Source organism: Myotis yumanensis, unplaced genomic scaffold (assembly GCF_028538775.1).
Source record: "Myotis yumanensis isolate MYYU_CA2020_CCGP unplaced genomic scaffold, mMyoYum1.0.hap1 SCAF_2, whole genome shotgun sequence".
In the NCBI taxonomy this organism is placed as follows: domain Eukaryota; kingdom Metazoa; phylum Chordata; class Mammalia; order Chiroptera; family Vespertilionidae; genus Myotis; species Myotis yumanensis.
Window position 1 is genome coordinate 216,585,067 of NW_027223753.1, and position 24,965 is coordinate 216,610,031.

At 47.0% G+C, this 24,965-nt stretch overlaps 2 protein-coding genes across 2 annotated transcripts; both read right to left on the reverse strand.

Moving 5' to 3' along the window:
- Nucleotides 1-16,592: 16,592 nt before the first annotated feature.
- LOC139002724 (keratin-associated protein 21-1-like) lies at nucleotides 16,593-16,964 on the reverse strand. The gene has a single exon (XM_070403796.1). The coding sequence runs from the start codon at nucleotides 16,962-16,964 to the stop codon at nucleotides 16,593-16,595; it is 372 nt and encodes a 123-aa protein (XP_070259897.1).
- Nucleotides 16,965-21,659: 4,695 nt separating this feature from the next.
- On the reverse strand, nucleotides 21,660-21,971 carry LOC139002725 (keratin-associated protein 21-1-like). Its single transcript, XM_070403797.1, has one exon. The coding sequence runs from the start codon at nucleotides 21,969-21,971 to the stop codon at nucleotides 21,660-21,662; it is 312 nt and encodes a 103-aa protein (XP_070259898.1).
- Between the last annotated feature and the right edge of the window lie 2,994 nt (nucleotides 21,972-24,965).

The following is a 24,965-nucleotide window of genomic DNA, read 5'->3' on the forward strand; positions in this document are numbered from 1 at the left end:
GCTAGCCCTAACCTTAACCCTAGCTCTAACCCTAACCCTAACCGTAACCCTAACCCTAACCCTAACCCTAGCCCAGCACAGCCCATAGCATCGCTGCTCCCTAAGAGCAGAAAAAGAGGGCGATGAAGTTATCTCTTCCTTGTGTCACACACAAGGATTTGATAGAGCAACTGAAGGAGAAACATTAAAAGAAGATATCCCCTAAGTAGGCCATTGTTTCCTTAACTCAATCAGAAAAAACACAAAATGAGACACTGGACTTTATATAAAAGTAACGCAGGCGTATTGTTTCAGGTTGAACGGGGTTATTAGGAAAACGGAGAAGTGAGCCCTACGTGAAGGTCAAGGGCAGGAACTGTGATGACATCATTCCCTGAGAGACCTCCCGGGACCCTCAGGATGAACTTCCCAGGACCCCATCATGAGTCAGACTCAGGAAGGAAAGGTGGGGTGTCAGACCCAGGGGGCACCAGAGCGCACACCTTCTACAGGGCCCAGGGCAGGTGGCTTCAGACTGGTGAACCCTGACATCCAGGCGGGCGGGATGAGTCTCCCAGGTGTCCTCAACAGTAGTAGCCACAGCCAAAGCCAGAGCCATAGCCACGGCCACAGCCACAGCCACAGCCACAGCCACAGCCACAGCACAAGTCCCAGCCCCAACCCAGGTCTCCGCAGCCGTGGCCCCCATAGTAGTTCCCGTAGCAGCTACACATGGTGCTGGGGGTGAGGGTGTCCTTGGGTGGAGAAGGGCTTGGGTGGACTCAGTCTGGACCCCTGTCCTACAGGAGCCTTTCATGAGCTCAGGGTGGGGGACCTGCCACGTGGCCCAGGCCATTGGCTCATCTCAGGCCCCAGCTCTTAGCTGGTTGGTCCTCAGCCGTGAACAGCCTCTGGGCGCTCAGGTCCTGGTGTTTGTCCTCTCGGGGCTCAAAGGAGAGGGGACCCTTCTAGGGGCCCGCCTGCCTGGGGCCTTCCCTCGGCCTCCTGCCGCCTCCTCATCTCAGGAGCGAACACATCTGTGAATCTCACTCTGACTGCTTTGGGTCCTGGTTAGTTTCACTAATTTATTTGAACATTTGACAGGAAGAACACTATTTCTGACTCATGAATTGTTCTCCTCTTGATCTAAATTAATGATCTTCCTCAGGGATTCGTTCCTTTTTCTCTACTGATACCGCCGTGGCCTTCCATCCCAGGCTGCGATAAAAATCCAACCAGATAAAGCCTCAAAACGCCACGTCTGGGCCGGAGGCACTCGGCGTTTCCACTCGAGCTCATGACCCTGGTCTCCTGCACGTCTATTTCCACCGAAGAACTGGAACACAGGCCTTAGTCCTGGGAGGACCTGGCTCCGCTATCTTCCCTCTGAATTAAATAGACAGTTATGCAAATGAGCTAGCGTTCTCAACAGCATCAGAATTATAAGTAATTCTCCCGTAGGCTCATCATCAGATATCTACGTCTTTCAATCTATTAGGTCTCCTCCTCCATCAAGTATCCAATCTTCATTCTTTATAACCTCACAGCCCCAACATCATTCGTGTCTTTATTCCAATTATTGTCATAAGCCCTCCCTCTGGGCAGCACTGGAAGAATGAGAATGGTTTCAAATTAGAGATAAAAAATGTACTTTTGCTTCTTTAAGAGAATGAATGTGGGGAGGTGGCGTCCTTAAGCATTCCAGTGTAATCTACCAGTAGATTTCTGTTATTCTCATATTCTGAGCCAAAGGCTTTTTATGTATCTACTCATAGCCTTTGGCAGACACAGAGAGTACAGAATATTGAAGTCACAAGAATGAAGGCACAATTTAAAAAATATTTCCCAGTTCACCTGTCTGGACAGTACATCTAACGAGTAAAAAATATTCCCCTTAATGAGATAGAATGTTTTAATACTAAGGATCCGATGGAATACACTCACCTGCCCATCCTGGGTGTTTTTGAACGCTCTCTCCATGTGTGTTTTTGAAAGGTTCACTTTTGTAGAATAGACGCATCATTGCGCTGTTTTAGTCACCATTTCCTGGGCTGAGATGTTAGAAGTAGTGGACAGCTCAGTATATCATTTTCAAATTTCCCTACAGAAATTACAAGTAGCCTCAACCATCACCGTTCAGAGTCAGTAAAGTAGTAATCACATAGGATGAGGTTCCAGTAGGAATTTAATTAATTTAAATAACGCGATGATCAGTCTTCCCCCAGGCTAAGCTCTTAGCACGTCACCTGAAATTGCCATGACTAAGCAGCGTAGGGCAATTTATAAAGGAAACTGTAATTAATGTGGATTTTTTCTTGGTATTTGATCAAAGTCGCTATAAAAGATGTGATTATTCCTGTGGAATGCGGCGCCCTAATCATAACATTTACTGGGTGATTTCTCCGTGGAATTACTTCCTTGACTTAATTGGATTCTTCCTAAGAGCTGAGTTGCTCTATCTAATGGCAGCAGTGAGAGCAGCGCACCCCGACATGCCCTGAACCCCTTCCTCCTGGGCTCTCCGGGCTGGCGCAGTCCTCTAGTTTAGTGGATCATCACCCAAAAGGACAAATTAGTGCCGCTGCCTCCTCTGTCGTCTCCGCCACTGTCCTTCCTCTGGCTCATGGCAAACCTTGCGGGCATTTCCTCGGCGGTCTCTCCTCGCGGTCTCGCCTTCCTCCTGCCTTCCTCCCCCTCCTGGTCTTGGGTCCTCGCACTCTGCTGACACGCCCAGCGGGGTCCCAGTGGCACGAATTCCCCAGCTTCTCTCCTCCTTCCCTCCGCCCCCACCTTCCTCCTGCCACACACATTCGCTTTGATTCGGTGTCACCGCAGCTTCCCCCAGTTGCCTTTCTCTTTTCTCTTCCTGGGATGTGGCTCCCAGTTGTGAGGGCGCCTGGCCAGCTGCCGGCCCCTCTCACGGTGGTTTCCGCTCACGCCTCTTTAGATGGACTACCCGGGCTTTGGCCTGTTCGTCTCCGTTCACGTCTAAGCTTGTCCTCCAGGGTCTGCCTGCATGTCCCGCCCTCGCTCCATCCAGAACAGAAGCGCCAGGACCATGGGGTCCTGTGGGCACCCCCCCGCCCCCGGCTACGTCCCGGTGCTCAGAACAATGTCTGACAGAAAACTGGGTCTTAGAAGTTTCATGTACAAGAGAACTAACAAGTGACCCAATCCATGCAAGCAAGTAGCACTTTTATTTTCATTTTTTTAAAAATTAAAATGACTGGAGTGGCATTGGTTCATAGGATCGGGTAGCTGACAAGTGTGTGCTTCTGTGCCACACGCAGCGTTTTAAATTCTCCTCCCAACCTTTTTTATTTTGAAATGATTTTAGTTACCAAATGTCTAGGAATATTTCAGACCTTAGCGCATCCTCTTCACCCAGTTACACCCATGACAACATCTCCCAGAACCAAGTACAATGATCAGAACTAAGAAATCAGCTTCTTAAAAGGAATCAGCTTCTTAATGGATCCGCACGCTCCCCTCGGATTTCACTTTTCTGTCACTGGTGCCTTTACTTTTTTTCTAGGATCTAATCCAAGATCCCACTGGCATTGGGCTGTCTACTCTCTTTTGTCTTCCTCAATAGGGGGCAGCTTTTCAAGTGTTTCTTTAACTTTCATAACCATGTCCAACACCAGATGTTTTGCGTATGTTCCTCCGTCTGGGTTCGCCTGTTTCCTCATAGCCAAGTGGAGGGTCTACATTTTGGGCAAGGATATCGAAGAGATGCGCCTGCTTCGTTTAGTCAGAGCAGGGGGTACTTGATCTCAGTAAGTCTTTGGTAGTTTTTGGAGTAGACGCTTAAGCCGGAAGTGCTAATAGAATAAATCCTTCTATTTCTGTATAATCGTGGTCCATGGTTTTAAGCTTCAGAGACTCTGTCTTGGCCTTTGATCCTATACAACATGATGGACACGCATATGTGGGGAGTACGGATCAAAGTGGGTCATTTTGCTCCACAGAAACACAACGCACGTTAATCATTCGAGCATTCGGGGCTGAGCCCTGCCATGTTGTCACTGCGTCTTCTATCATGTCTTCTCCACACTTTCTGTCCTTACGCACCTCCCGGAAGCCACACTGTCCCCATGGCTGAGACATGCGGGGAGGAAGGAGGATGTTATTAAAGGAAAAGAAGAAGTTCCAAGAGGTGAAACCAGCCTGGGTTATAGGACCTCTTGGCAGCTAGTATCAGAGTTTAGATTTCACGCTGGAATAAACAAGCAACCCAGCCAAGAGAAGCATCTGTCCTGGAAGGCACGCGATTTCGTCAGAGGCATCTTGGCACACAGCGAGGTTGTCTGGATGCCCTGGTTTATGAGGAGTTCTCGAGATGGTTATAATGCCAAAGGCTTTGCAACATGAATCCCATAGTGCCTGTGGCTAGTCCCACGTCCACTCAGTTGGTATATAAGGCCCCGTGCTGGTCAGAAACTTACAACTCTGGGAACCGACTCTGTTCTCCTCCTCAGTCTTCTCCTCACACCATGAGCTTCTACAACAACTACTACGGGGGCCTGGGCTGTGGCTATGGTGGCTGTGGCTATGGTGGCCTAGGCTATGGCTACGGTCGCCTGGGCTATGGCTACGGAGGCCTGGGCTGTGGCTACGGTCGCCTGGGCTATGGCTATGGTGGCCTAGGATGTGGCTACGGATGTGGCTACGGATATGCCCGTTACCGTCCATGCTTCTATGGAAGATACTGGTCTTCTGGATTCTTCTAAGAAATTGTAGATTGCTCATCTGCTCAAGACATTCTCTCATGAAGGACTATTCAAGCAACAACAAGCGAATCTTGCCTGCCATGGAACTTCAGAACCTTTTTGATTGACATTACCTGCCTTTCCAATAATGTAAAAATATTCATTTTACCTTGTGATACTATGGTCTGATTGAATACAACCAATCATGAGCATTTCCTTTGGAAAAACGTGCTCATTCATTGTTCATTAAAGGCTATCTGTTTTGCACACTTACAACACTTTCATGTGCACTTATTTGCATAGTGTGTGTGTGTGTGTGTGTATGTGTGTGTGTGTGTGTGTGAGAGAGAGAGAGATGGCTGAGCCTTTGGCTAGCTGATGACGTAGGTGTGTGGTTGAAGAGTTATGTTCATCCAGGGCTTTTGAGATCTAAGGGCTACTCTTACCTGTGCTGATTTAATCAAAGCCTCATCTGTGGTGTGTCCAAAAGTTGGGCTAAAGACATTGGCAAAGAGGTATCCCGCCCCCCCATCACTTCCTTCTTCCTTTAATATTTCACTCTTCCTGGTATTAAGTATTTAAACGTGCCTCTGGTCAGCGGTGAATTTTCCTTCTAAATTTCGTATTATTGCTATTTCTTTCCACCCGTTGAAAACATGTTCTTGAACTCCCCTTGAGCACTGCAGCCGCACAGATGGCCTAGCTCTCTGGCATTCGCACATCGTCACAGGAATATGAGGACTGGAAGTCTGTTTCAGCGAGACCTCCAACGGGTCCATGTCTGCCTGCCTTTTGGAAAGAGACACGCTCTCCTGCATAACCAGGTAGTGGCCTGGGGAGACTGCAACCCGGCCAACATGAGTCGGCTCCAATAAAGGCTGCTCGCGTGTCCCTGGTCCTGGTAGCCTAGGCGACGTTCAGGAAGCCGCCTATGTACATCCTCTTAGTGCACGCCACCTAGCAAGTATTGACAATGACATCAACAATGACAACGTGTATGTCAATCATTTCGGTTCATACTTTGGTAACAATGTCAGAATTTGGGGTGTGTGAGACTGACGCTGGGTTTATGCATGGCTTTCTGATGGAGATGGAAGTCCGAGGCTGGCCAGACTCTAACCTGCACCCCAGACAGGTGCTCTGGCCGCATCTAGAGGAGAGGATGTTACAGCTGCGTCTCCGTCCATCAGCTGAAGACAGACCACAGGGGCAATCAGAACTCTTTCTCAGGGAAACTAGAGGTTTCATTCTGCGAGACTCATGCTCCATCGGGGGTGTAGGACAGCAGAGCTGTAAACGCTCAGAAATTAGGAAAGAAGAAGGCAACGTGTGCACAGAAGAGCAGGAGAGGGAGACAGGTAGCTCTCGTGGATACATGTCCACGTCTCCACTGACAGTAGAGGGGAAACCTTCTTTGGAGCTTCCACAGAAAATGCACAAAGAGTGATCCTAAATTAAGCCACAAAGAAAAAAATTGGTCAATTTTCAAAGTCGGAACACTGCACAAACCCTGTTTGATTGCTGAGCAACAAAGCCAGAAATCTCCAACAAAAACAGAGTGGGAGAGCCCCTTGGCCTGAAAAGTACATCTTTGATTAAACAACTCTTAGGTGAGAAAGAAAATACCAGATTATAGAATTTCAAAATAAATAATGGTAACAAAAATAGTACTTACCAGAGTCTATGAAAAAATGTCAGTACTTAGGAAAAAATTCAGAGTACTAAACACTTTTGTTGGTGAGAATGAAAGAAATAACGTAAATAATTTACTAATAACTTGATACAGAAAAACTAAATTAACCAAAGAAAGTGCAAGGAAGAAGATAAAAGACAGGCAGGAATTAATGAAGCAGAGGCCAGAAAAAAATAGATTTTAAAAATGACTCAAATGCTATTATTCGAAAAGAGTGACATTTTTAGATCATTTGCTATTTTGGTAAGAAACAAAGGAAAAGAGCACATACAAAATCAGAAATAGGAGAGAAATAAACATGGAAACAAGCAGTTTAAAGTTACATGCATCTACTCTGTGGGTCGTTATGGATATAAATCTGAAAACCTGTACGCATACCTTCCTGGGAGAATGCAGATGGCCCAAAGGGACACGGTCACATTTAGAAATAGAAAGAGACCAGCTTCCTTAGCAAAAACAGAAAATTACTGAGGGACTGCCCCCCCAAATACTCCCAATACAGGCAGTTTCCCAGGGGAAGCCCACGGAAGCTTCAGGAAGGTAGCTGCACGCGCTGATGATCCCTCAATGTGCAGATGAGGGCATGCGCGGTGTGGTGGGCAGACCGCATGGTGCTTCCGGGAGCTCTGCCTCTGGATGCCCACGCCCTGTGGTCCCGCCTGAGTGTGCCCGGGGCTCCTGAGTTACTTCTACCAAAGAGGACATGGCAAAGGCAATGAGACATGTACGATGCCACGATCACGTGTGTGTGTGTGTGTGTGTGTGTGTGTGTGTGTGTGGTTGTGTGGCGTTGGTGGGGGTTTGCAGCCCCCATCGTGCGGGAGGCTCCCCTTTCCTTCCAGCCTTTGCGAAAATGAGCAACCACGTTGGGTGACCCCCAGGGCGAGGAGCTCTGGGCAGACAGCCTCTTGGCCTGAGGGCCTCCAGCCAGTCCCGCTGAGCCCTGGGGACACGCTGAATTTGGCCAAGGATGTGAACTTGGGGGCAGATCCTTGCTCATGTGAGACTCAGATGAGGCCACACACCTGACCAGCACCTTGCTTCCTGCACTGCGAGACCCTGGGACTTGTTTGCCCCTGAAATGGTGCTTTTATCTCATTACCACGGCCCACATGCAGGCCGATGGTCTTATCATCGACTACTACCCCAGGAGGAATCGATTGTAAGAATATTCTTAGGTTCTTTCTTCCACAAAATATTTTTTTAAAAATTATTTTTTTATTGATTTCAGAGAGGAAGAGAGAGAGAGAGAGAGAGAGAGAGAGAGAGAGAGAGAGAGAATCATCAGTGATGAGAGACAACCATTGATCGGCTGCCTCCTGCACACCCCACACTGGGGACTGAGCCTGAAACTGGGGCATGTGCTCTGACTGGGAATCAAACTGGGACCTCCTGGCTCATAGATCGACGCTCAACCCCTGCGGCATGGCGGCCGGGCCATAGAACATTTTTAAGGAAGGACTAGACGTAGAGGTTATTCCAACATTCATTTATTTTGAGAGATACATGGACTTTGGGAAGTTATTATTTTCTTCATTCTCATGAACCAGGCAATGCTTAATTTATGAATAATATTGCCTCTAGGGTTGAGAATTATCTGGAATAACAGATATCCTTCCTTTGGTAGCAGAGGAGGAAGCGGGAATTTACAAAATATAAGTTTCTTTCTTGGGAACTGAAATAAAAAATGTCAGTAAGAAGCTCGAGACGTCCAGCCGCGGAAATCAAAGCCAGGGTTGCTGTTTGAGTCGACGAGTTTATTAGGTCAACAGAGACACAGGCTCCCACGTGGAGCCACCACGGCAGCTGCTGTGACGTCATGACGCTGATGACGCCAGACCCGGGTCGCAGGTGAGTTGACCTTACCCACGTCCACGACGTGAAGGCAGGGGATTCCTGGGTTAGGAGGGAGGCCAACCCCAGACCACCCCAGATTTTCCTGAAGCAGGAGAGCCGCCACCCGTGAGAGACACAGGACACGTGGGTCCCAAGTGGGTGAGTCCTGAGATGCAGGAGCAGGGGCTGGTCCCATGGCCTCATCAATAGTAGTAGCCAAAGCCAGAGCCATAGCCACGGCCACAGACATAGCCACGGCCACAAGCATTGCCACAGCCACAGAGGGAGCGGGAGCTGCAGCCGCAGCCACAGCCACAGCCATAACCACAGCCGTAGCCACAGCCTCCGTAGTAGTCCCTGTAGTCGCCACACACGGTGCTGGGGGTGGGGTGTCCTTGGGTGGAGAAGGGGTGGAGGGGACTTCTGTCTGGGCTCCTCTCCTCACAGGAGCCTTAATGGGCCTCAGGGCGGACAGACCCAAACATGAGCTCATGTCATTGGCTGGTTTCTGACTAATATAATGAGTTTGTTGTTTCAAGACTCGAGCTGGCCCTCAGGCATTGACGAAGGGTTGCTGTCACCACCGAGGACCTTTCATCCGATGGTACAGCAACGCCTACAAAACTCTCTCTCCTCACAAACGTTCCCTTTAATGCCCTAGAACCAGGCACCACCCAGGCAGGAAACGTTTCAATAGTTTTCACTGACCTGCCCTTGAGCTCAAATAATCCCCTTTCCTCCTTGACATCCCCAAATGACACTGCTGCCGGAAGCCGGTCCATCCTTGCTGCTTGACACAGTCGCTGCAGGAAAGAAACATCTGCACAGCATATGTTTCAAGGGACCTGGCGTATATAGCATATTGTTCTTAATATGTTTGCTCTCCTTAGCGCCATGTGTTTTAACCAAGGTCACCTCTCTGAGAAAGGTTGTTTCCCCAGGTGGGGATTTTCCCCTGAGGTTAGGGAGGGGATACAACCCCTTAATTAAGTGCCAGGCGGGTAGTTAAGCTACATAATCTTTACTCCCTGGAATGGAGATAAGAAACACCCTAACCTTTGTAATAGAAATTGACAGGATTAAAATCGGCTGGTATAAATACGGATGTAACAAGACAATAAACATCAGATCCTGATCAGATCCTGATCAGAGCTTGGCTGGAGTTCCTAACCAGAGCTTTGGCTGGAGATCCTGGCTATAGGTCCTGACTAGGCTGCTGATCAACTGAAGGCTGTCTCCGTGTCATTCCTTCTTCGCCGACTCCGTCCACACCTTTGGGGACCCCTGGACCCGCTGGGGTTGGACCCCAGCACACTGCCCTCCATGAGATGTGTTATTAAATTGTCAATTTAAATTTTATTTTTATTGCAATGTTTTTATTGATTTTAGAGAGAGAGGAAGGGAGAGGGAAAGAGAGAGAGAGAAACATCGATGTGAGAGAGTAACATGGAGTGGCTGCCGCTTGCACGCCTCCCACTGGGGATCGAGCCCCACACCGGGGGCATGTGCCCTGACGGGAATCACGGACGACACTCAACCACAGAGCACATGCCAGGGCACGTGAGACGCTTTAACTCTTGTTCGAGCCGAGAGTTCCAGGGTGTGTGGGCTGGGAACAGCAGGGAGGTGAGGGTGCAGGATAGATGTAATTCGGGAGATCGTGTGTATTTTAATCAGCTCGTGCCTGATTATCGGAGGTGTGTGGACACAGCCCCTCTCATGGCACTGATGTCACGTGCCTTGCGAGAAAACAGGATTTTAATACAGTCACACCCACACGTGAGATGTACTTTTATTCATTAAAAACGCGTCCTTTCTCCGTCATGTCCTGGTAGGTGGACTTTTGTAAACAAATACGAAGCATATCGCCTTCTTTCCTGTTTCGTGCGCGTAAAGCCACGGGGGACGCGACCGTCACTGCTCCTGCGAGCCCACGAGTTCTGGGATGTTTAAAAGTGGCCTGTGCTTCTAAACCCGCGTTTTAACGTCCCTCGTGCTTCCTGCTTGTTTGGGGGACTCTCCAGCCGCCTGTGTCCTTCTGTCTGACTCGGCGTCAGTGGCTTGTCTCCTTTTTACTATGTTGAGTCTAACTTCTTAGCACTGACCTCGTAGCTGGACGTACGCTCCGTCTGGGAGGACTCTGTGGGCCTCTGGGGACAGCGGGCGCTGCCATCTCGGCTCACGGGCGGCCGAGGGCGCAGTCAGCTCCTGCTCCTGCTTCTGTCTTCATGACGCGAGTGATTCCCGGTCCATTTAGTTCTGCCTGCTGCCAGTAGGAGCTTTGGAGCCTCTGGTTACAACTATGGGTGTTTTCCCTCGTGCCTCTCAGTAGTTTCTGGCTTGTTCCCTGCCTTTGGCGTGGTCATTACTGAGCCACACGGGGAGTTGCCACAGGAGCCCCACTTCTCTGTCCTCACGCAGCAGGGACACGGCTTCGCCCCAGGGCGTGTGCGGGGCCGCCCCTCACCAGCTCTCGGGTTATTTACCTCCCGTGGATGTGCAGAAGCCGCCCGTGGCTCTGACTGACCGTTGACGTACTCTGACTTTCACATTTAATTTACTTCAGACGCAGGTACAGCGACCTCTGTGCTGTTTTGCTATTTGTTTTCTCTTTTCTGACCTCTTGTCCCCTCCCTGCTCGCATTTCTCTTATTAAATTACTAGAGGCCTGATGCACGAACATTTGTGCAAGAGTAGGCTTCCCTCCGGGGCCTGGGCTTCCCTCTGGGACCTGGGCTTCCTGCAGGCACCCGGGACCCAGGCTGCTTCCCTCCGGCCCCGGCTTGGTCAGGAAGGACGTCCGGAATGACATCCAGAAGACGTCTGGTCTAATTAGCATATTACCCTTTTATTATTATAGATTTGATAAGATTTTTTTGGAATTCCATTTTGTTACCTCTGTATTCACTTATTAGGTACAACAGATGTAATGACTGCTATAAACATTACAACATGCATCTTAACGTATCCCACTTTTTGCAAATAATATTACACCATTTCCCGTAACACTCCCTTCCCTTCACGCCACTCCGTGCTGTTACTGTCAGACTCATTAGCGATTTTGTGCTTCATGAAGATTTAATTTTTGTATCATTTTTGTTTTGATGCTTACTTTGTTTGATACTAATACAGCCTCTCCAGCTTTCCTCAGACCAGTGTTTACAATATATGAATAATTCGTGTGTATAGTATATGTACTTGTATGTTTATTTCTAACGTGTCTGTGTCTGTTTAATTGTTGTGGTTTTTTAAAGAGCATAGATGTGCGTAATACTTTTAATTGTGGTGTCTAGACTAGACCATTTCCAGTGGATGTAATTGTTGTCCTGGTTGTGTCTCTATCTCACTATTCGTGTTTTTCTTGCCACATTTGTTCTTCCCTTTTCTTTGCCTTATTTTCCTGCTTCTGCATCTTCATGTTGGTGCTTCATGTTCATTCTCCGTTGGTTTAGTAGCTAGGCCAGTGGTCGGCAAACTGCGGCTCGCGAGCCACATGCGGCTCTTTGGCCCCTTGAGTGTGGCTCTTCCTAAGCCTTAGGAGCACCCTAATTAAGTGAATAACAATGTACCTACCTATATAGTTTAAGTTTAAAAATTTGGCTCTCAAAAGAAATTGCAGTGGTTGTACTGTTGGTATTTGGCTCTGTTGACTAATGAGTTTGCCGACCACTGGGCTAGGCCAACAGTGATGGTTTCAACAGCAACCCAGGGCTGCAACGTGCATCGTAACTCACTCCCTCGGCCATGAGTCATATCATACAACTCTCGGCAGCACATGCCAACGCTACAGTCGTCCACACTCTCCACCCTCTGTTATGCATATTATTGATTTTACTCTTATGTGCCACAAATCATGCTTATTATTTCTAATTTAAGATTAATTATCATTATAAAATTAGAAAATAAAAAAAGTTTCTGCACTAGCTGGTGTGGTGCAGTGGATAGAGCACCAGGTCGGCCAGTGGACTGAAGGGTCCCAGGTTCGATTCCCGGTCAGGGCACAGGCCCAGGTTTCGGGCTTGATCCCCAGTGGGGGGCGTGCAGGAGGCAGCCGATCAGTGATTCTTTCTCATCATCATTGTTTCTCTCTCTGTCCCTCTCCCTGCCTCCGCGAAACCAATAAAAATATGTTTAAAAACGTTTTAGTTTACCCCAATGGGTTATGGGAAATCACTCGTCCTGGCTCCCTGTGTGGTTGTTACCTGCTCAGCTCTTCACTCTCGGGTTCATAGGACCCTTTTGCAAAGTCAAATGGGGAACATTTATTCAAATCCACTCGTGAGCCTCTTTGAGACATAACCCTGTGTATGCGGTCACTCAGTATTGTACCTCAGATAACAAATTTAAAGAAATTCTCTCTGGATTTTAAGTTTGGGTAATTGCTATTGTTCTATCTTCAAATTTAATTTAAATTTTTATAATTTTCAGATCTTTGATCCGTGAGATTCAGGTGTTATCTAAATGTTACTTCCTTTTGTGATGGTTCAGAGGCATTTTAGGTTCCCAATATTTCATTTAAAGACGATTTTTTAGAGAAGTCCGAGGTTTATATGAAAATTAAGAAGAATGTGCAGAGATTCCCCGTATTCGTCCCGCCCCTCCCCCACGAACAGCCTCCCCACCCTCAGCCTCTTCACGGAGCAGCATTTGGTCCAACCGAGGAAGCTGCGCCGACTCTCGGTGATCCCCCACGCTCCGTGGTTACATTGGGGTCACCCTGGGGTTCTCTCCCGGGGCTGCACATCCCACGGGTTGAATAAACACCCAATGGCATGGAGCCATCACTGTGGTCTTACACAGACACCTTCACTGTCCTACACTCCCCGACCCATGCCCTCCCCCCTGCCCGCCGGCCACCGCAAACTCCCACAACCACGGACGGGCTGGCTGAGTCCGTGGTCCTGCCTCCACAGAAGGTCACAGAGTTGGAGTCATACAGTGTGTAGCTTTTCCAATTGGAATCTCTTTTCATTTACGAATACGTATCTAAGATCCCTCCAGGTCCCTCCCTGTGGCTTCAAGCTCGTTTCATTTTATCCCGAAATAACATCCTGTTGTCTGGGTGCACCCGGTCCGTGTGTCCATTCACCTCCTGAGGGGCGTCTTGGCTCCTCAACTCTCGACGATGATGTAGGAGCTGCTCCCACCTCCCATGCAGCTTTCTGTGGACGTCAGAGCACAAGCTGGAGCACGTGGGAGCGTAGGCTTCGTTTTATAAGAAACTACAAGCCTGTCTTCCCACGTAGCCGCACTGATTGGTTCCCACCAGCCGTGAATGAGAGTTCTGGCTTCTCAGTCCTGTGGGTGCCGGCTGTCGGGTTTTGGCCGCTCTCAGAGGTGGTGGCTCCTAATTGCCATTTTAATGTGCATTTCTTGGATGACGTCTCACGTGAACCATCTTATCGTGTGGTCATTTGCAATCTTCTTTGGTGAAGTGTCTGTCAAGGTCCTTGGCCCCTGGTTACATAAGGTCGTTTGCTTTCTTATTATTGAGTTTTAAGAGCTCTTTGTATATTTTGGATCACACTGCCAGATGTGCTCCTTACAAATACTTCCTCCCAGTGTGTGGCCTGTCTGTGTGGCCGGTTGACGTGGTCTTTTGCCGACGTTTTGATTCTAACAAGGTCTGGCTTATAATCTCTTCCTGTAGTGGCCTGCGCCTTTGGTTTGTAACTAAGTCCCACCATCCCCAAGGTCATCGAGGTTTCCTCCTACGGAATCTTCTAGAAGATTTATAGTTTTTATTTTATATTTATGTCTGAGACACATTTCAGGTTAATTGTCGTCAAGGGTGTGGGGTCTATTTCTAGATTTTTTCTTTTTTTTGTGTGTGGACGGCCAGTTGTTCCCACACCATGTGTTGAAAGGCCGTCTTTTCCGCATTCACAGAGACCAGCTGTCACCTGCTCATGTGAGTCTGCTTCTAGGCTATTCCGCTCCATTGCTTTTGTCTGTTTCACCAAGACCTCCCTGTGCCAATGTCTATGGCTTCATCGTGAGAATTGAGTTTATTTTCCATCTTGTTCCTTCCCTTGATATTGTGCTGGCTGTTCTGAACCGCCCTCTCCATGGAAACTTTCCAATCACTTTGGTGAAATCCACACAACAACAGGCTGGAATTTTGAGTGGGATTGCAGGGAATCTAAGAACTATCTTCACATATTGAGTCTTCCTATCCGTAAATGTAGAATATCTATTCATTTAGTTCTTCCCTAATTTCTTACATCAGAGTTTTATGGTTTTGCTCATATAGATCTTGTACATATTTCTTTTAGATTTATATCTAAGTGTTTTATATTTTGGCTGCTATAGTCAATGCTATTATTGTCTAATTTCATATTAATATGTAGAAAAGCAATTGACTTTTCTATATTAACCTTGTATACTCTATCCTTGCTTTAATCACTTGTTACTGATAGGAATTTTTTTTGCTTGATTCTTTTGGATTTTCTACATAGACAATCATGCCCCAGGTGGAAAAAGGCAATTTCATTTCTTTCTTTCTCTCAGGATAACTTTTATCTCTTTAAAAAAATATTTATTGTTGAGCGTATCACAGATGTCCCTCTTTATCCCCTCATTGCCATCCTTCACCCAGTTCCCATCCCGCACCAAGCTTTCACCACCCTGTTGTCTGTGTTCATAGGTGATGCATATATGCATATCATCTCTTCCTTCTCCCCATCCCCCTCCTCTCTGGGATTCATTGGTCTGTTCCATTTAATCTCTTATTCTTAGGGATCAGCAAGGTCTTCCAATATGACAGTGAGGAGAAACACAGAGAGAACTTCCTTGCCTTGCCCCTGACCGCGGCGGGAAAATGTCTGGTTTCTCGCTGTTACGTGTGCGTGATGCTGCTAATAGGATTTGTGTGCATATTCTATATCCAGTTGAGGAAGCTTCCTTTTTTCCTGATTACGGGAACATTTTATTCACAAATGGATGTTGGATCTTGTCACATGCTTTCTCTGCTTTTATTGAACCGATCATGTGATTTTTCTTTCTTAGACTGCTAATGTACTAAATTACATGAATTCATTTTTGAGCACTGAACCAGCCTTGCATAATTGGGGTATATCTCACTAGGTGGATGTGTATTATTCTTCTTACACAATGCCGGCGTCAAATTGCTGATGCTTAATTTTTGTACCATGTTCATTTATACCTTTTGTATCTATGTTCATCTAGATATTTGACTGTAGTCTTTATTTTTGTAATGTCTTTCCCTGGTGTTGGTATTAAGGTAATGGCGACCTCATTGAATGAGTTGGTAAGTTTTCCCTCTGGTTTTATTTCTGGAGGTGATTGTAGAGAATTGGTGTAACTTATTCTTTAAAACTTTTGTAGAATTTTCCCGTGAAGCTTTCTGTTTGGAGGGTTATTATTGGTTCAATGTATTCGGAAGTTACGAGCCTGTGAAGAGTCTCTGTTTCTTCAGTGAGTTTTATTGGCCACGTGATAGTTCATAGCAACCCACTGTCTGTGTCATTAATCATTATAAACACCCTTATAATTCTGTTAATTTACTATTTTTATTTAGTTATTTAGATGTGTCCTTGATTTTGCACTGCTATATGTCTCCCCCTCCAGAATATGCCTTCAGTGAGTATAATGCTCATCATTGAATTTTAAATGAGATCCCACCCCAGAAATCAAAGGAGACCCACACCCCATGTTTATGGACCAGAGACTCAATAGTGTGAAGAATCCACTCCCCCACAATTGGTGAATGGATTCCATTCAATCCCAATAAATCTCTCAGCAGGTATTTTTGTAGATTTTGACGAGCTGATTCTAAAGTTTAGATGGAAAACAAAGAAACCAGAAGATCCACAAAAATTGTGAAGAGGAGCAAGTTTGGAACATACACATCACCCAACACTAAGACCTACTGTGACCTGCAGTAAACAGGACCATGTGTGTTGGTGAGAGAACGGCACATGCTGTCGATGACGGAATAAGAAACCCAGGGATTGGCGGACTCAGTGGCCCATCGGCCTTCTGGGAAGGCCACAGGGACAGTGACGATTCTGACACAAAACACAGTCACTTCCAGGAACACATCAAGTTTGTTTATTGAAAAAGTATAATTTCTTCCAATTCTGGCCTATTTGTGTTCCTGGACAACACAACTTCATAGGATAGAAAAGCCGAGCGTGGACATTGTGAACGTAATCACAATCACATCTTCCGTCTTCAGGTCCCACAATGGACGCATTCCCACTTCCTCAATAAGAACAAGAATTGGATGTAAAAACAGGAGGTGTCCAATCCTCACTGGAGTGTAGAGATGACGAATGGGGCATCGTTTGGAGGAAAAGCGTTAATTTTCAATATTATGTTGGAGGCACAGGGTGTTCTAGGCAGATGTTCTAGCAGCAAGAGGAATAGCATTGTCGGTAGCAGCATGGTCGGAAGGTACAGCAGCCACTGCCATAGCCAGATCCGTAGCCACAGCCGTAGCCAGAGCCATAGCCACAGCCGTAGCCAGATCCGTATCCAGAGCCATAGCCACAGCCGTAGCCAGATCCGTATCCAGAGCCGTAACCACAGCCGTAGCCAGAGCCGTATCCAGAGCCGTAGCCACAGCCGTAGCCACAGCCATATCTGGATCCATAGCCACAGCCGTAGCCAGAGCCGTAACCACAGCCGTAGCCACAGCCACAGCCATAGCCAGAGCCATAGCCATAGCCAGAGCCGTAGCCACAGCCCCCGTAGGAGTTCCCGTAGTAGTTGCAGCACATGCTGGCCGAGGGTGAAGGTTGGGTTGAGGTGAAGAGGGACGTTTCTGAGTGTGAATGTTGCCTCCTCCCCTGGAAGCTTTATATTCTCCAGGAAGGGCCCGGGAATGCCATCGCGTCTGCGACTCACACAGGAAACATTCACTTAACGCCCGGTATGTGCAGGTCACTCCTGTCAGTGGATCATGAGAGGACTCGGTAGTTAACGACCATTAGTATAGAGTCTCTCACTGTTACTGGGAACCGTGTTTGTTTTGTGTCCCCTGGGCCTTGTCTTGAGCCAATGACACGTCAATGAGAACAGTGCCCATGGATGATCTACTCATCGGAACACGTGGGTTCAAAGCTCAGTCCACGAGTCAAAGTTCTGGGGAGGGAGGGGCGTGTCTGTCTGGAATGAGCCTATTAAATGAGCTCCACTCAACGCTTTCACAGCTAAGGAATTGCTAATGAGTCCGTACTGGATCTCATTGGAGCGCAGTGCTGGGCTGCACTGACACTGAGCATTTCCTGGCCGAGGGCTCCTGTAAGTCCACACTCATGAGATGCTGGGTCGTGGCCTGTTTTACCCCGGGAGCCGCTCCCCAGGACATAGGTATCCGCTCTGGGGGGTCCTTCAGTTCTGCCCTGAGCACCAACCCCACAGTGTCCTCACAATGACATTGTTGAACATGTTGTCGAGCACAGGTCCCCTCAGCCGTTGCATCTATTTGACAACCATGAAATTGTGACAGATTAGGGACCTCATCACATGGAAATTGAGGTACAAAAAGGGTAGGGAACTTACTAACATCCACGCAGCTCATGCAGCACCAAGATCACGTCTGTTCCTCTTTGTAATGTGACATACGTCCCCCTTTCTGATCATTGCAGATGTGAACAGTTGCCGTAACAGGGAGCTCATAATTTCCTACAAGGATCCATTTTCTCGGTAAAGTTACCCTGTCATAAAGCCCCCAGTCACTTCTGAGTGTCTCATTCTTCCCGGGGACACTCTGGGTCCTGCATGAACTTTCCTTCAGCACCTTGTTCAGGAGCCAGTCCCCTCAGGCATGGCTGAGGGCCCCTCCTTCTCCCTGTCCCTCCAGGGGCTTTGTCTCTGACATCATCCCTGAGACTGGTCTCCTGACCCCTGTTGATGCGCAGACCTGACCCCCAGGTCACCCATGCCCCCTGCACCCCCCCAGGTCACGGAGAGGACCAAGAGGAGGCCCGTTGTAGTGACCGCACAGGAGCAGCAGGAGCAGCACCCGCTTGTGATCTCACAGGCCTTGTGGGTCTGGGCTCTGAGCTCAGCCTGACTGGCATCTCCGCTCCGATTCTCACAAGGTCACACCCAAGGGGCCAGCCAGGACGTGGGGGAATCTGGTTGGGGTATCATTTAACGGGAGTTGCCCATTGGCACGTCTGTCCCTGAGAGTGCACAAGACATATTTATCCTAAAAAGTTATCATTTTTAAAACCGAAATTCAATTTATTCATCTTGAATTTTTCATACCAGCCCCAAGCATAACATGATCATAAAAGTGAGTTTTTTCAAGGCATGTCCTGGTCCTTCCCACGCTGCAAGGGAGGTCGTTACAGTGGCTTCGTGTCCCTGGGGATCATCCTGGACGCTCACTGCCGTGCCTGCCGAGGTCTTCCTGATGCCAAACTATTGCATCTCCTCCGGGATGGAGGGAGCTACCACAATGTGGGGTCAGCATCTGGGCATCGCCTCCTGTCCTCAAAGCTATTTCCCTTCGCGTGTGGTTGGCCAACTCTGACCCACCCCCTTCCTGTTTAAGCTAGAAGTTTGTCTCTTTTTCAGGAAGATTCCCGACCCTTCTCTCTTCTTACTCTTCATCCTGGCCTCTCCTCTGACTTCTTCCTCTTCATTACCCAAGCACCCCTGTGTGTCATCATATTTGAGCATTGATGGTGAACCTATGACAGGCCTGTCAGAGGTGACACGTGAACTCATTTTACTGGTTGATTTTTCTTTGTTAAATGGCATTTAAATATATAAAATAAATATCAAAAATATAAATATTTGTTTTACTATGGTTGCAAATATCAAAAAATTTCTATATGTGACACGGCACCAGAGTTAAGTTAGGGTTTTTCAAAATGCTGACACACCGAGCTCAAAAGGTTCACCATCACTGTATTAGAGCAATCATTCCATCTTTATACTCCTGTATTATTTGCATTTCCCACACTGTTAGAAAGCAGGGATCACATACGTTCGTTCTTTGTTCATAGCACACAATGAAATGTCCTCTGTTAAGAGGTTAATAAATGTTCAGTGAATGAGACTATGCATAGATCTCACTCATAAAAATCGGTTCCATTTCTTCAGGAATAGCCTCCCTGTGCTGATGACTGTGGCTTCATCGTGAGAATTGAAGTCGAGTAGAGTTCGTTCTCCACCTGGTTCCTTCCCTCGATATTGTGCTGGCTGTTCTGGGCCCCCTTCGCCATGGAAACTTTCGAATCACTTTGGTGAAATCCACACAACAACAGGCTGGAACTTTGAGTGGATTTGCAGGGAATCTAAGAACTATCTCCAGAGTATTGAGTCTTCCCATCCGTAAACATAGAATAGCTCTTCATTTAGTTCTTCCCAAGTTTCTTACGTCAGAGTTTTATGGCTTTGCTCATATAGATCATGTACACATTTCTTTCAGATTTATATCTAAGTATTTCATACTTTGGCTGCTATAGTCCATGCTCTTATTGTCTTATTTCATATTAATATGTAGAAAAGCAATTGACTTTTATATATTGACTTTGTATACTCTATCCTTGCTTCAATCACTTGGTACTTACAGAAGTTTTGTTTTCTCCGTTTTTTCTTTTGGATTTTCTACCGAGACAATCATGCCCATGTAGAATGACAGTTTTCTCCCTCCCTCCCTCCCTCCCTCCCTCCCTCCCTCCCTTCCTTCCTTCCTTCCTTCCTTCCTTCCTTCCTTCTTTCCTTCCTTCCTTCCTTCCATCCTTCCTTTCATTTTTTCATCTTTTTTCTTCCTTTCTCTCATAAATGTGAGTTTTATTTCTTTATCTTGTGTTATTGCATCAGCAAGGTCTTCCAATATGACACTGAGGAGAAACACGGAGAGAGAACTTCCTTGCGCGCTCCTGATCACAGCGGGAAAATGTCTGGTTTCTCGCTGTTACGTGTGCGTGATGCTGCTAATAGGATTGTGTACATATTATATTCTCCACCAAGTTGAGGAAGTTTCCTTTTTTTCCTGATTACGGGAACATTTTATTCATGACTGGATGTTGGATCATGTCACATGCTTTCTCTGCTTTTATTGAACCGATCATGTGATTTTTCTTCTTCAGGCTGCTCATGTAATAAATTACATGAATTCATTTTTGAGCACTGAACCGGCCTTGCATAATTGGGGTATATCTCACTACGTGGATGTGTATAATTCTTCTTACACAATGCCGGCGTCAAATTGCTGATGCTTAATTTTTGTACCATGTTCATTTATACCTTTTGTATCTATGTTCATCTAGATATTTGACTGTAGTCTTTATTTTTGTAATGTCTTTCCCTGGTGTTGGTATTAAGGTAATGGCGACCTCATTGAATGAGTTGGTAAGTTTTCCCTCTGGTTTTATTTCTGGAAGTGAGTGTAGAGAATCGGTGTAACTTATTCTTTAAAACTTTTGTAGAATTTTCCCATAAAGGTTTCTGTTTTGGAGGGTTATTATTGGTTCAATGTATTAGGAAGTTACAAGCCTGTGAAGAGTGTCTGTTTCTTCAGTGAGTTTTATAGGCCATGTGATATTTCACAGCAACTCACTGTCTATGTCATTAATCATTATAAACACCCTTATAATTCTGTTAATTTACTGTTTTTATTTAGTTGTTTAGACGTGTTTTTGATTCTTGCACTGCTATTCGCCTCCCCCTCCAGAACATGCCTTCAGTGAGCACATAGCTCATCGTTGAATTTTGAATGAAAAGCTTCCACAGAAATCAAAGGAGACCCACACCCCATGTTTATGGACCAAAAGGCTCAATAGTGTGAAGAATCCATTCCCCCACAATTGGTGATTGGATTCCATTCCATCCCAATAAAACTCTCAGCAGGTATTTTTGTAGATTTTGACGAGCTGATTCTAAAGTTTAGATGGAAAACAAAGAAACCAGAAAAGCCACAAAAATTGTGAAGAGGAGCAAGTTTGGAACATACACATCACCCAACACTAAGACCTACTGTGACCTGCAGTAACAGGACCATGTGTGTTGGTGAGAGAACGGCACATGCTGTCGATGACGGAATAAGAAACCCAGGGATTGGCGGACACGGTGCCCGATCGGCTTCCGGGAAGGCCACAGGGACAGTGACGATTCTGACACAAAACACAGTCACTTCCAGGAACACATCAAGTTTGTTTATTGAAAAAGTATAATTTCTACCAACTCTGGCGTATTTGTGTTCCAGGACAACACAACCTCATAGGATAGAAAAGCCGAGCGTGGACATTGTGAACATAATCACAATCACATCTTCCGTCTTCAGGTCCCACAATGGACGCATTCCCACTTCCTCAATAACAACAAGAATTGGATGTAAAAACAGGAGGTGTCCAATCCTCACTGGAGTGTAGAGAGGACGAATGGGGCATCGTTCGGAGGAAAAGCGTTAATTTTCAATATTATGTTGGAGGCGCAGGGTGTTCTAGGCGGATGTTCTAGCAGCAAGAGGAATAGCATTGTCGGTAGCAGGATGGTCGGAAGGTACAGCAGCCACTGCCATAGCCAGAGCCGTAGCCACAGCCGTAGCCAGATCCATAGCCAGATCCGTAGCCACAGCCATAGCCACAGCCATAGCCAGAGCCGTAGCCACAGCCGTAGCCACAGCCATATCTGGATCCATAGCCAGAGCCATAGCCACAGCCATAGCCACAGCCATATCTGGATCCATAGCCACAGCCGTAGCCGGAGCCATAGCCACAGCCGTAGCCACAGCCCCCGTAGGAGTTCCCGTAGTAGTTGCAGCACATGCTGGCAGAGGGTGAGGGTTGAGTTGAGGTGAAGAGGGACGTTTCTGAGTGTGAATGTTGCCTCCTCCCCTGGAAGCTTTATATCCGCCAGGAAGGGCCCGGGAATGCCATTGCGTCTGTGACTCACACAGGAAACATTCACTTCACGCCCGGTATGTGCAGGTCACTCCTGTCAGTGGATCATGAGAGGACTCGGTAGTTAACGACCATTAGTATAGAGTCTCTCACTTTTACTGGGAACCGTGCTTGTTTTGTGTCCCCTGGGCCTTGTCTTGAGCCAATGACAGGTCAATGAGAACAGTGCCCATGGATGATCTACTCATCGGAACATGTGGTTTCAAAGCTCAGTCCAGGAGTCAAAGTTCTGGGGAGGGAGGGGCGTGTCTGTCTGGAATGAGCCTATTAAATGAGCTCCACTCAACGCTTTCACAGCTAAGGAATTGCTAATGAGTCCGTACTGGATCTCATTGGAGCGCAGTGCTGGGCTGCACTGACACTGAGCATTTCCTGGCCGAGGGCTCCTGTAAGTCCACACTCATGAGATGCTGGGTCGTGGTCTGTTTTACCCCGGGAGCCGCTCCCCAGGACATTGGTATCCGCTCTGGGGGGTCCTTCAGTTCTGCCCTGAGCACCAAGCCCACAGTGTCCTCACAATGACATTGTTGAACGTGTTGTTGAGCACAGGTCCCCTCAGCCATTGCATCTATTTGACAACCATGAAATTGGGAAAGATTAGGGAACTTATACTGTGGAAATTGAGGTACAAAAAGGTTAGGGTACTTACTAAAATCCACGCAGCTCATGCAGCACCAAGATCACGTCTCTGTTCCTCTGTGTAATGTGACATACGTCCCCCTTTCTGGTCATTGGAGACTTGAACACTTGCCATACAGGGAGCTCATCATCTCCTACAAGGATCCATTTTCTTGGTAAAGTTACCCTGTCATAAAGCCCCCGGTCACTTCTGAGTCTCTCTTTTTCCTGTGGACACTCTGGGTCCTGCATGAACTTTCCTTCAGCACCTTGTTCAGGAGCCAGTCCCCTCAGGCATGGCTGAGTGGGCCGCTCCCCCTCTCCCTGTTCCTCCAGGGGCTTTGTCTCTGACATCATCCCCGTGACTGGTCTCCTGACCCCAGTTGATGCGCAGACCTGACCCCCAGGTCACCCACGCCTCCTGCACCCCCCCAGGTCAAGGAGAGGACTGCGAGGAGGCCTGTTGTAGTGACCACACAGGAGCAGCAGGAGCAGTGCCCACCTGTGATCTCACAGGCCTTGTGTTGTCTGGGGTCTGGGCTCAGCCTGACTGGCATCTCGGCTCCGATTCTCACAAGGTCACACCCAAGGGGCCAGCCAGGACGTGGGGGAATCTGGTTGGGGTATCATTTAACTGGAGTGGCCCATTGACACCTCTGTCCCTGAGCATGCACGACACATATTTATCCTAAAAAGTTATCATTTTTAAAACTGAAATTCAATTTATTCACCTTGAATTTTTTATACCAGCCCCAAGCATAACATGATCATAAAAGTGAGTTTTTCCTCCCCATGTGGGAGGCACGTGCTGGTCCTTCCCACGCTGCAAGGGAGGCCGTTCCACGTGGCTGGGTGTCCCTGGGGGTCAGCCTGAACGCTCACTGCCGCGCCTGCTGATGTCTTCCTGATGCCAAACTATTGCATCTCCTCGGGATAGAGGGAGCTGCTGCAACGCGGAGTCAGCATCTGGGCATCGTCTCCCATCCTCAAAGCTATTTCCCTTCGCAAGTGGTTGGCCAACTCTGATCCACCTCCTTCCTTTTTAAGCTAGAAGTTTGTCTCTTCTTCAGGAAGCTTCCCAGCCCTTCTCTCTTCTTACTCTTCATCCTGGCCTCTCCTCTGACTTCTTCCTCTGTATTTCCCAAGCACCCCTGTGTGAAGTCATGTCATAGCAATCATTCGATCTTTATAGCTCGTGTATTATTTGCGTTTCCCACACTGTTAGAAAGCAGGGATCACATACGTTCGTTCTCTGTTCATAGCACACAATGAAATGTCCTCTGTTAAGAAGTTAATAAATGTTCAGCGAATGAGACTACGCATAGATCTCACTCATAAAAATCGGTTCTATTTCTTCAGGAATAGCCTCCCTGTGCTGATGACTGTGGCTTCATCATGAGACTTGAGTTTGTTCTCCAACTGGTTCCTTCCCTCGATATTGTGCTGGCTGTTCTGGGCCCCCTTCGCCATGGAAACTTTCTAATCACTTTGGTGAAATCCACACAACAACAGGCTGGAACTTTGAGTGGATTTGCAGGGAATCTAAGAACTATCTCCAGAGTATTGAGTCTTCAAATCCGTAAACATAGAATAGCTCTTCATTTTGTTCTTCCCTAATTTCCTACGTCAGAGTTTTATGTTTTTGCTTATATAGATCATGTACACATTTCTTTTAGATTTATATCTAAGTATTTTGTATTTTGGCTGCTATAGTTCATGCTATTATTGTCTAATTTCATATTAATATGTAGAAAAGCAACTGACTTTTGTATATTGACCTTGTATACTCTATCCTTGCTTCAATCACCTGTTACTTACAGACTTTTTTTTTTTGATTTTCTACTGAGACAATCATGCCCATGTAGAAAAAGACAGTTTTCTTTCTTTTTTCTTTCTTCCTCCCTTCCTTCCTTCCTTTCATTCTTCTTTCCTTTCTTTCTCTGTCTCATAAGTATGATTTTTATTTCTTTATCTTGTATTATTGCATCAGCAAGGTCTTCCAATATGACACTGAGGAGAAACACGGAGAGAGAACTTCCTTGCCATGCTCCTGATCACAGCGGGAAAATGTCTGGTTTCTCGCTGTTACGTGAGCGTGATGCTGCTAAGAGGATTTGTGTACATATTATATTCTCCACCAAGTTGAGGAAGTTTCCTTTTTTCCTGATTACGGGAACATTTTATTCATGACTGGATGTTGGATCATGTCACATGCTTTCTCTGTTTTTATTGAACCGATCA